This window comes from Jaculus jaculus, chromosome 7, assembly GCF_020740685.1.
Source record: "Jaculus jaculus isolate mJacJac1 chromosome 7, mJacJac1.mat.Y.cur, whole genome shotgun sequence".
Taxonomy (NCBI): Eukaryota; Metazoa; Chordata; class Mammalia; order Rodentia; family Dipodidae; genus Jaculus; species Jaculus jaculus.
Genome location: NC_059108.1, coordinates 119,825,953 through 119,838,007, shown reverse-complemented (window position 1 = coordinate 119,838,007; position 12,055 = coordinate 119,825,953). Strand labels below are relative to the sequence as shown.

At 44.4% G+C, this 12,055-nt stretch overlaps 1 protein-coding gene across 1 annotated transcript in view; it reads right to left on the bottom strand.

The window, feature by feature from the left end:
- Positions 1-12,055, bottom strand: part of Fntb (farnesyltransferase, CAAX box, beta) — an 86,270-nt gene that overhangs the window by 40,847 nt on the left and 33,368 nt on the right. Inside the window, exon 4 of the mRNA XM_004649264.2 lies at positions 10,240-10,331. Coding sequence (XP_004649321.1) covers positions 10,240-10,331 — 92 coding nt within the window. The remainder of the gene's footprint in view (positions 1-10,239; positions 10,332-12,055) is intronic.

Sequence of the window (12,055 nt, the reverse complement as noted above, 5' to 3'; positions counted from 1 at the left end):
GCTCCCCCGGGCCCTCCCGCTGCACCAGCGTCATCCACACTTGGTGTTTTCCCGAGGAAGACGCCACTTAAAACTCTCATGTAGGTGACCCGAGGATTGTGACTAAAGTTTACAGTCAGAAAGGAAAACAACTCTGCAGCACTGTTTTTGTTTTTTGGTTTTTTCAAATAAGTAAATTTTTAAAATGTTTTTTAAAAACGCAAATAGAGGTGGAGGACATGGCTTAATTGGCAAAGTGATTGCTTTGCAAGCATGAAGACCTCAGTTCAATTCCCAGAACTCATGTTTTCACACAAGAAAAAAAGAGGTGTGGCGACCTGTGCTCCTCAGCTCTGGGGAGGTGGAGGCACGCAGATCTGCAAGGATTGCAGTCAGGCCAGTCTAGCCTACTTGGTGAGTTCCAGGCCAGTGAGAGACTCTGTCTCAAATGAAAAAAAGATAGTCCATAATGGAGGAAGACACCTGAGGTTGTTCTATGTCCTATGCATTTTTACACATCTGTAAATCTGCACAAATACACATTAAAAAAAAAACACTCATAATAGAAATAAGTTACCAAGAAAAACAAATCATCTGGTATCCATTCCCTTCCTCAGCTCCTAAGATAGAACAGTGCTGAATGTACTACTCCTGACCCAGTAGCCTGGAACGTCCAGAAGGACCAAGGATCTGAATGTTCCAGCCACTTTGCTATCACCCGTGCACGCCAAGCTCCCTCAGCTCACTGGCGGTCACGGGGCTGGGTGAGCGCTCCTTGTAGGAGGGCTCCCTGGAGTATCACACTTCCATGCCACAGAACGTTCTGATCCTGACGCTTTCCAACTCACACCTTCAGGCACTGGCAAACTACCAGCTGTCATTAGGAGACTTCTTAGTGATTCTGAAAACCAAGTGACACTTCAATCTATCAGAAAGGGGAGAAAAACATACCTTGGAGGTCCAAACTTCAACAATTAATGAAATGCAAACACCAAGCATGACACTTTGTGAAAAGCATTCACTTAGATATACTACAAATATGCAGAATTTAGGTGTGCATGCAGATCATTTTTATTTAATATCAGTAGAGAGTTTCATTCTCGCTCACATGTCAACCACCAACAAAGTGGGAAAGTATTTTGTTGATGAAGGACATTCAAATCCAAAACACAAGAGTTAGAATTACTGGCAATGAGGAGCACAAGTTCAGGCTGGAGAGATGGCTTAGCAGTTAAGGTGCTTGCCTGCAAAGCCAAAGGACCCAGGTTTGATTCCCCAGGACCCACATAAGCCAGAAGCACAAGGTGGTGTATGTGTTTGGAGTTCATTTGCAGTGGCTGGAGGCCCTGGTGTGCCCTATCTGCCTCTTTCTCCCTCTTTAAATAAGTAATAAATAAGATTAAAAAAAAAAAAAGGACTGGAGAGATGGCTTAGCGGTTAAGCGTTTGCCTGTGAAGCCTAAGGACCCTGGTTCCAGGCTTGATTCGCCAGGACCCACGTAAAGCCAGATGCACAAGGGGGTGCACGCATCTGGAGCTTGTTTGCAGTGGCTGGAGGCCCTGGTGCGCCCATTCTCTATCTGGCTCTTTTTCTCTCTGTCACTCTCAAATACATAAATGGAAGAGAAAAAAAAAAAGGCCCTATCTCAAAAAAAAAAAATATTAACAAAAAAAGCAGCACACAGGGCCTAGGCTACTGAAGCAGGAGAGAGCCTGGCCTTTGTATTGTTACCAAGTTCCCAGATGATAAGGATACCCGCGCTGTAAGCGCCACTCACTTCTGCTATACAGTTAGAATTACTTGTTGGACTGTTTTTCTTTAAATATTTACTTATGAGAGAGAAGGAAGGGAGGGAGGGAGGGAGGGAGGGAGGGAGGGAGGGAGGGAGGGAGGGAGGGAGGGAGGGAGGGAGGGAGGATGAAGGCAGGCAGGCAGGCGTTATGCCAGGACCTTTAGCCATTGCAAATGAACTCCAGACACATGCCACCTTGTACATCTGGCTTTACGTGAGTTCTGTGGGATCGAACACGGGTCCTTTGGCTTTGCAGGCAAGCACCTTAATGGCTATGCCATATCTCCAGCCCACTTGTAGGACTTTTTAAAACAAACAGACCAAAAGAAACAAAAAAAAAAAAATGCCCAAGCCATAACACCAATTAAATCAGACTCATTAACAGTGGGTCTAGGCGGCAGTATTGTTTTAATCCTTCCCGTTACTCCATGTTCAGGCAGTACCAGTGTGCAGGTATGGGTAGCAGAGTGGAGGGTTTTATTACATAGTCTCTAAGTCAGAACTACAATGGCCTGGCTTAGCCAGACAAGGCCTCCCTTTGTAGCACAGGCTGGAACACATACATAGACCAAGCTAGCTTTCAATTCGCAGCAATCCTCCTGCCTCAGCATCCTAAATGCTGAGATTACAGGTATGAGCCACCACACCCAACTGATTATATATTTCTTTTCTTGTTGTTATTATTGTTGTTTTGGTCTCTAGAGGGAAGGTCTCACTAAAGCCCAGGCTGATCTGGAATTCACTCTGTATCCCAGGCTAGCCTCAAACTCATGGTGATTCTCTTACCATTCTTAGCCTTATGAGTGCTGGATTTCAAGTGTGAGCCGCCATGCCTGATTTGCTTCTGTATTTCTAACAAGCCCCAGGTTTTGACAGTGCTCAAAGCACATTCGGATAGCAATGAGCTATGTCTGTGCTGCCCAACAGGCAGACCTAAACACATGAGGCAATTTAAAGTTTACTTTAGGGCCCGAGAGACGGCTTAGTGGTTAAGGCGTTTGCCTGCAAAGCCAAAGAACCCAGGTTCGATTCCCTAGGACCCATGTTAGCCAGATGCACAAGGGGGCACACGCGTCTAGAGTTCATTGGCAGTGGCTAGAGGCCCTGGAAAGCCCATTCTCTCTCTCCCTCTTTCTCTGTCAAATAAAAATAAATTTTACTTTAATTAAAATTAAAATTTGCCAAGCGTAGTGGTGCATGCCTTTAGTCCCAGCACTCGGGAGGCAGAGGTAGGAGGATCTCCATGAGTTCGAGGCCACCCTGAGACTACATAGTGAATTCCAGATCAACATGAGCTAAAGTGAGACCCTACCTCAAAAGCAAAAACAAAACAACAACAAAAATTTTTTAATTTTAGCTCCTCAGTCACACAAGCCAAATTTCAAACATTCAGCAGCAACATGTGGCTATTGTACTGGAGCTCACAAATTAGCCCACAGACCAATTCCATTACTGCAGAATGTTCTACTGGACACCACTGTTTTATCATTCACCAGTTGAAGAGAATGTAAAACCTGTAAGAGGAAAAACTTCAAACGAGATTATCAATGATTCACTGTTTGCCTTATATTTACACAGACGTTAAAGACTAATCTATAATCAGGACACAACTGTCATCATATGGAGATGAAGGATTTTAAAATGTTTACAGCAAATAAGCAAATAATGCCAAATAAGCAGGACCAAAAAAAAAAAAAAAAAAAAAAACCCAGAAAACAAATCCTAATCCAATGAGAATAGAAGAAATAAAACAGATGCAAGCAGCAGTGATGCGTTTAGAGAAGGCCGGTGGGGTGACAATGAGGAAAGCATCTGGGTGCACAGCAGGACAAGCGCAAAACGTCATGGTCCACGAGCTGTGGACAACCACGAAAACAGTCTTGTTAAACGTGGCATGAACATGGCATTGGTCAGAACCGTATCTGGCCCTAGCCTCCATTTCCCAATTCAAAGGTGTTCAGAGTCCCAGAGCTCTCCACCCATCCTCCTCTCTCTCCAAGCCAGCTACTCCTGGCTTAGTAACTGAGGACACCTCTGCATTAAAAGGAAGTAAGTCCCTCCCCACCCCCGGCTTCTACCTGTGTTCACCACCCACAGATAGGCCTTCTCTCACAGCGCAGTTGCTTCTCTCTCCATACAACTCTTTTTGGCTCTCTTTTTCCCAGTGCCTGCATTCCCCCACCCTTTTTCTCCTTTTTTCCCTCTCTTTCACTCTCCTCCCTCCCCGCCATCACAATGGTCTTGGATCCAAGCAATCATCTGTCTATTGGTCTCCTAACCCAGGGCTTCCCCACTTTCTGGGTCATGCCACACTATCCTGACATTAAACAAGAGCCTAGGCTCAAGAAACTGTCTATCTTGGTCTTCCACTGTGAACCCGAAACCTAAGAAATGCGAGTTCAGATTATAGTTGCAAAATAATAAAAAAATAGCTTTAAAAGAAAACTGAAAATCCTAAGACTGGGTAGGGACACATTAATTTTATTTATGTATTTATTTGCATGTGTGTATGGGCAACTCCTGTGTTTCCTGCTGATGTAAATGGACACCAGATGCTTGCACCAACCTTTTAAAAAATGTTTTTAATAGCAGGATGTGGTGGCACATGCCTTTAATCCCAGTACTCACAAGAACAAGGATCGCCATGAGTTCAAGGCTATCCTAAGACTACATAGTGAATTCCAGGTCAGCCTGGGCTAGAGTGAGACCCTACCTAAAAAATAAAAAAAAAAAAAAGTTTTTAATTATTTATATATTTATCTGAGAGAGAGAACAAACTCCAGACACATGTACCACTTTGTTCATCTGGCTTGACATGGTTACTAGAGAATTGAACCTGGGTCCTTTGGCTTTGCTGGCAAGTGCCTTAATCGCTAAGCCATCTCTCCAGCTCTTCTGCCAACTTTAAGTGGGTATCTGGGTTACTAAACCTGGGACTTCCAGGCTTTGTAAGCAAGAGACTTTAATCACTAAGCCATCTCTTTAGCCCTAGAACAATATTTTAAATTTTTATTTATTAGAGATGGATGGGGGAGAGAGAATGAACACACCAAGGCCTCTAGCCACTGCAGACTCCAGACACATGTACCACCATGTGCATCTGGCTTATGTGGAACTTGTAGAATTGAACCTGGCTGGGTTAGGCTTTGCAGGCAAGTGCCTTAACCACTAAGCCATCTCTCTAGTCCTAAAACGCATTTTTAAAAGGATTAATTTATAGATAACAGAGAGGAAGAAAACCAGAAAAATACATCATGTATCCAAGGGCACTACACAAAATGTCTATTAAACAATAAAAATTGAGGCTAGGGCTGGGGAGATGATTCAACTGTTTAAAGGCACTTGCTTGCAAAGCCTACCAGCCTGAGATTCAACTCCCCAGTACCCACATGAAGCCAGATGCATAAAGTGGCACATGTATCTGGAGTTTGTTTGCAGTAGCAAGAAGCCTTGGCATGCACACACACACCCTCTCTCTTTGCAAATAAATGAATAAAAATATTTATAAAAATTGAGGCTTGCCTGCCTGCAATAAGAATTCAGGTTATACTTAAAAACAAAACAACAACAACAAGACTGATGACAACAACAAAAGGAAAACTTCAGGACCTGGGGGAGTGGCCAGTGGTAGAGTGCTTGCCAAGCAAATTAAAAGCTGTGAATTCAATTTCCAGCACCATAAAAACCAAAAGCAACTTAACTTTGGCAGTGCAATGGTCTTCCTGTGACTATCATTTTGCTCTGTTTCATTAAATAGCTATTAAGTAACTAACAAAGAATGGGAATCTCATTAAAGTATTTCCTTCAGTGCTAAAGTCATTAAGCAAAACAAATGTTTAGCTCCAAAATATTAACTTATGCGAACACATATAAACATATGTATAATATGTTAGGAGAGGCCAGTTAAATTCTCACCTACAAATGTATTATTCGTGGTCAGGTAATACCTGATACCAGCAGTTATAAAAGCCTTGTCTTGCTAGCCTTGGTTAGCAATCACAGGGGTTGACAAAAGTGATTTTGTCCACTAGGGGGAACCTGAACCTGGCTGTCAAGTTGTTTCCGGACGGCTCAGAAGCACAGGAGCAAACAAAACAGGAAGATGAAGCAAACCTCCGTGTGAGTGGAGGGTGTGAGTGTCAAATGCCAGGTGGTATTGAAGGAGGATGGGTGGGAGGAGGGAAGCTAGCTTCACTCTAGGTTTGTTAGAAATTGAGGCCCAGAGAAAACCAAGAGATTCCACCCCACATGCCACTCGCCCTGACACAGAATGGAAATCTTGGCAAAAATGGAACTCGTGGGCTGGAGGGGATGGCTTAGTGGTTAAGGCGACTGCCTGCAAAGCCAAAAGACACGGATTTGATTCCCCAGGACCCACATAAGGCAGATGCATAGTGTCACATGCATCTGGAGTTCATTTGCAGCAGCTAGAGGCCCTGTGAGCCCATTCTCTCTGTGTCTGTCTTCTCTATCTCTAAATAAATATATTTAAACATATTTTTTTAAATATCGGGGCGTAGAAAAAGCACAGGTAAAGTGCTTTTATGGTAGCAGTTAATAGTTGATTGACCATTAACTATTAATTGGTTCTTGAAATTAGGAGAAATCAGCTCTTTAAAAAAACATTTTAATTACAGAATATTAACAGTTCATTGCAGAAATTTTACCAAATACAAATAAGCTTAGAAATGAGACTTTTTTTTACTATTTTATTTATTTAAGAGAGAGAAAGCGGTAGACAGAGAATGGGCATGTCAAGGCCTTTAGCCACTGCAAATGAACTCCAGATACATGTATCATCTTGTGCATCTGGTTTACATGGATACTGGGGAATAGAATCTGGGTCCTTAGGCTTTGTAGGCAAGTGCCTTAACCACTAAGCCATCTCTTAAGCCCTGAAATGAAACTTTTTGGGGGGGAGGGGAGTTTCTGAGGTAGGGTCTCGCTTAAGCACAGACTAACCTGGAATTTACTATGTAGTCTCAGGCTGGCCTCGAACTCACAGTGATTCTCCTACCTCAGCCTCCCCTGTACTGGAATCAAAGGCGTGAGCCACCAGGCCGGCTCAGAAATGAAACATTTTAACTTCACCATCCAGAGTTAACTGCTCTTACATGCGCATTCACCTCGCTGTGATTTTTGTGCATATACTTTTATCTGGGGCAGTGCAGTTGATGAAACTCAGTCTTCAGTCATATTGGGGCAACTTTGTACCACCTGTCTACGGCTCCAGGCCTCTTTGTTGTTTTTATGTTTTGTATTGTTTTTCTTTTCGTTTTTGAGGCAGGGTCTCACTCTAGCCCAAGCTGACCTGGCACTCTCACAGGGTGGCCTTGAGCTCATGGCAATATCGGTCTCCCAAGTGTTGGGATTAAAGATGTACACCACCACACCCAGCACTTCTTCCCAGCTTTGGACAGGGTTTTGATTGTCTTGAGCCTAGTGGGACTCAAACTCATGGCAATTCTCCTGACTCAGCCGCCTGAGGGCTGGAATTGCAGTGTACCTGTCCCAAGCCTAAGAGCAGCTACACTTCTATTCCGCAACAGTTAAGCCTTTTAAACCACCTGTTTACATGTTACATCTCTTTATAGAAATGCATACTTTCTTATATGCAAATGTTTTAAATGGTTGGATATTTCATTGTATGTACTGTATTATAATTTCTGTAAACTTTAATACAATTTAAAGCATACCATGGGCTAGAGAGATGGCTCAGTGGCTAAAGTGCTTGCCTACAAAGCCTAAGGACCCATGTTTGGTTCCCCAGGACCCACAGGAGCCAGACGCACAAGGTGGTGCATGCATCTGGAGTTCATTTGCAGCAGCTAGAGGCCCTGGCATGCCCGTTCTCTCTCTCTCTCTCTCTTTCTGCTTCTTCTCTCTCTCAAATAAATTTTTTAAAAAAATTAAATCATACCTTATTATTGATATCCTCAATTTTTCACTGTGAAAAGCCCTTTGTTTTTTAAATTTCATTTATGAGAGAGAGAGAAAGAGAGACACAGAGAGAGCACTCCAAGGTCTCTTTCCACTGCACACCAACTCCAAATGCATGTGCTGCTTTGTGCATTGGTTAGGCAGGCTTTGCAAGCAAGTGCCTTTAACCACTGAGCCATCTCCTCAGCCTTGAAAAGTCCCTTAAATGGTACTCTATCTAATAATGCCTCAAAAGCAGCTCTGACACCTATTTCCTCAGAAAATGCCTCAAAGATAAAATACCAGCTATACGATATAGGGAGAGGGGAAATGAAACTGATTGAGTCTTCCACAACAGTAACCCCCTTACCACTGCCCCCCACTATCAAACTAGTCCATGTCCTCTTTTCTTAAAATTTTATTTATTTCCAAGGAGAGAGACAGGGAGAGAAAAGAATGGCACGCCAGGGCTTTCAGCCACTGCAAACCAACTCCAGATGCATACATGTGCCATTTGGTACATCTGGCTTCACGTGGGTACTGGCGAATTGAACCTGAGACATTAGGCTTTGCAGGCAAGTGTCTTAACCGCTGAGCTCTCTCTCTAACCCCCACATCCTCTTCAATCAGGCATCTGTGCATCGCAATCATAGAATCCTTCTTTTTTTTTTTTTTTTTTTTGTTCCTCACAGGCATCTTTCCCATGCTAGCATACATCTTGATTGTGTAGGTGTGGGGGAAAAACTTCCCAAATAACACTCAACCCCCAACTGGTATTTCAAAAACACATGGGCCTTTATTTTGACAATTAAATTCCTGTTCCTGCAGAAACTACGTCCAAGTCCACTTCTAGTGCTGGAAGCAAGGAGGCTTGTCATACATCTGAATGATGAAAGCAATGCAGATTTTCCCTCTGTCTCAGAAATTATCTTACATATCACAAGGGTTAAAAAGCCTAATTCTTTATTATCTTCCCCATCCACATTCATCACAAGACACCCTGCCCAGGAAGGCAAGAATGAGAGGTTATTGTTGAGAAAGAATGAATCAGACAATGTGAGTTCTGTTCTTCTGACCTGACAATGTGGCCAAGGCAGGGCCTCTGTGACCAAGGAGGGCTCCAGCAAGCCTCCATGAGTCTTGGCACAGCCGCCACCTTCTGCTACAGAAGAACAAACCTGGCTCGGGAGGCTTATCCTCGGAAACACCGAGGAGCAGGGGAACGAAAGCTGAGACGATGTGCTGCTGTCAATAAATCTCTTGATTTCAATTCCTGGTGGCCCTGTCCCATCTGAGGTATTCCCAAGACTGGAGTCATGATCAGCTTTTTCTTCCTGAAGATATAATTTATAGGCCAGCCCGAGACTACCTAGTGAATTCCAGGTTAGCCTGGGCTAGGGAGAGAGAGAGACACTACTTTGAAAAAAAAAAAAAAAAAAGAAAGCAAGAAAGAAAATATATAATTTATAAGGCAGGAGAGATGGCCAGTGGGTAAGAGCCCCTTCGGCCTAAACCTGAGAAACTGAATTTGACCCTCAGTACCCATATTAAAAAAAAAAAGCTGGCTGGGCATGTGGCACATGCCTTTAATCCCAACACTCGGGAGGCAGATTACCGTGAGCTCGAGGCCACCTTGAGACTATGTAGTGAATACCAAGTCAGTCTGAGCTAGAGTGAGACCCTACCTCACCCCCAAAAAAGCTAGGCATGGCCACGTGTGTCTGTAACCCCAGCACTCAGGGGAGTAAGGGCAGGAGGACCACTGGGGGCTGGCAGCAAATTCCAGGTTCCATGAGGGTCTCTGCCTCCGGGAACAATATGGGACTGATGTCGCCCTCTGGTCACCATATGCATGCACATGGGATACATGCATATGCACGTACACATGCATATACTATATACGCACATGCCAACCTACACATACACGAGCTTCTGAGAATGAGGTGCCACTTCACTGATGCCATGTGCACAAGCAGCTTGGGAAGCACCTCACCTGTTGACATCTCTAGTCATCGATGAGATGTTTAAGACTGTGAGGGGTCACAGCATCAGTTCAGCAAAGCAGTACCCCATCCATCCTGCTGACAGCTATACCGCCCCCCCCCCCAGGTGCTGTACTTTCATGGAGGTATTTAAGGAAAGCAAAGGCATTTTTATTCATTGAATTGGTACATGCTTCCCCACAGAAGCTCTGTAAATATATACAGTACTTGCTGGTTGGAAGCACGTCTCTCAGAGTTGATGGTAAAGACTTTTATCAAAGATCAGAGCCAAAGACCGAAAGAAAAGGCCACAGAAGAAACCAGAGTCCTTCTCTCGGGAGTTCAAAGCGTTGCTCAACCCACAGCTTACAATAGGCCTCTGACTGGAGGAGTGTCAGGAAGTTGTTAGAGGTCGGGTAGGGCAAGAGTTTCTTTGTCACTTGTTCTTGTTCGTTCTCTCTCTCTCTCTCTCCCATTTACAACAAATAAAATAGGAACAAAATTAAAAAAAAAAAATCGAGATGCAACTCCAGAGAACAGCCCAGGTTTCTCCGAGGCCAGACTCACTCTGTAGCCACTATCTGAGGGATGGGTTCATCTAGGAGTTCCAGGCTGTGCAGGATCCAGTAGCAGAGCCATGGGCGGCTGGCATCCAGACACTGTGAGAGGGACGGGGAGAAAACACACCCCTTATTCAATCATTCCAACACACTGCTGACAAGGCTACATCTGTCTTACTCCCCGCAGCCTGGCAAAGGAGGCGCCCTTGCTTGGACAACAACCAGTGAATGAAGGACGTTTTCCTTTGTGGCCTTAGCCAGGAGCTCAAATGACCATCTGTGAGGAAACAACAATGGGACAAAAACCTTAACCCAGTAGGTCCTTCCCTGGCAGATGTGAGAACTTCTTATACACAGGAATTTAGGACTGCAGTTTTCCCAGTACAGATACAAGGAGACACAACATCTCAGGAAGAGATGTATTCACAGGTTCAGCACATATTTGGTAATCATCTTCCTATGCTGAGGACTATACAGACAGTGGAGCATGGGAATGAATGGAAGCTGGCTCTGATTCTTGCAATGCTGGAGAGACTGAAGATGAACGTAGTTAATCTTAGAAGAGGCGGTAGAGAGACACACAGGCACAAATGACCTCACGTCTTTCTGGAACCAAGTTAACATAGCGCATGTAAACATACACCTGGACAAATGCTGCTCTGGGCAGAAACAGTGTTGAGGGAGCACACAGAGGACACTAATTCTGCCTGGAGAGTGGACAAAGGCCTCTGAAGGTCATGTGTGGACATATCTGGACCCTGATACAAGCTCAACATGGCTACTGAGCATTTCAGGCTAAGCAGAGCAGATAGCAGCAGAACCCCAATTTTATAGATTGAAAGTGCATGAATGAGTGAGAAAGCTAGGATTTGAGTTCCTCTCATTAGATATGTGCTTTTGGGCAAATTACTTAATCTTGCTATGCCTGTTTACCTATCAGCAGAAGATAAAGAGTGACCTACCTTGTGGAGGAGTTATGAGGTTAAATGAGAGGATGCATGATAGGCTTTTAGCACACTGCTTAGTGCCCTAAGTGCTGCTACGATATTATCTGTCTCAGGGTTGAGGACTCCAACCACTGAGTAATTCAACACTGACAGCCAAATCTGGCCCATGACGTGTTTCTGTGGTTAGCTGGTTAGTTTAACTAAAATTGCCACATTTAACTGATAGGAGTGGTGTGGTGGTTTGATTCAGGTGTCCCCCATAAACTTAGGTGTTCTGAATGCTAGGTTCCCAGCTGATGGAGATTTGGGAATTAACACCTCCTGAAGGCAGTGTATTGTTGGGGGTGGGCTTATGGGCGTTATAGCCAGTTACCCCTTGCCAGTGTTTGGCACACTCTCCTGTTGCTGTTGTCCCCATCTTATGTTGGCCAGGGGGTGATGTCCACCCTCTGCTCATGACATCATTTTCTCCTGCCATCATGGAGCTTCCCCTCAAGTCTGTAAGCCAAAATAAATCCTTTTTTCCCACAAGCTGCTCTTGGTCCGGTGATTTCTGCCAGCAATGCGAACCTGATTGCAACAAGTGGTACATAGAAATCTGGATTTCTGTCTTATTTGAAAAAGAAATATGTCAGCCTTGGGTCTTCATTCCTGGATGACAGCAGCTGGCGGGAAGAGTGTCATATATGAGCCTCCAGTGGTTTCAGCCTCCACTCAGCACAACTGCTCCCTGCGTGGGCTCCACAGGGCCCGCCACAAATAATCAAACACAGAACCCACAAATAAAGCAGAGCTGCTCTGTGTAAACTGGGGCAGGCAGACGGGAGCTCTCTTGGTTACATTCACCCTTTGCCTGTCTTTGGCCTTATCCCAGGC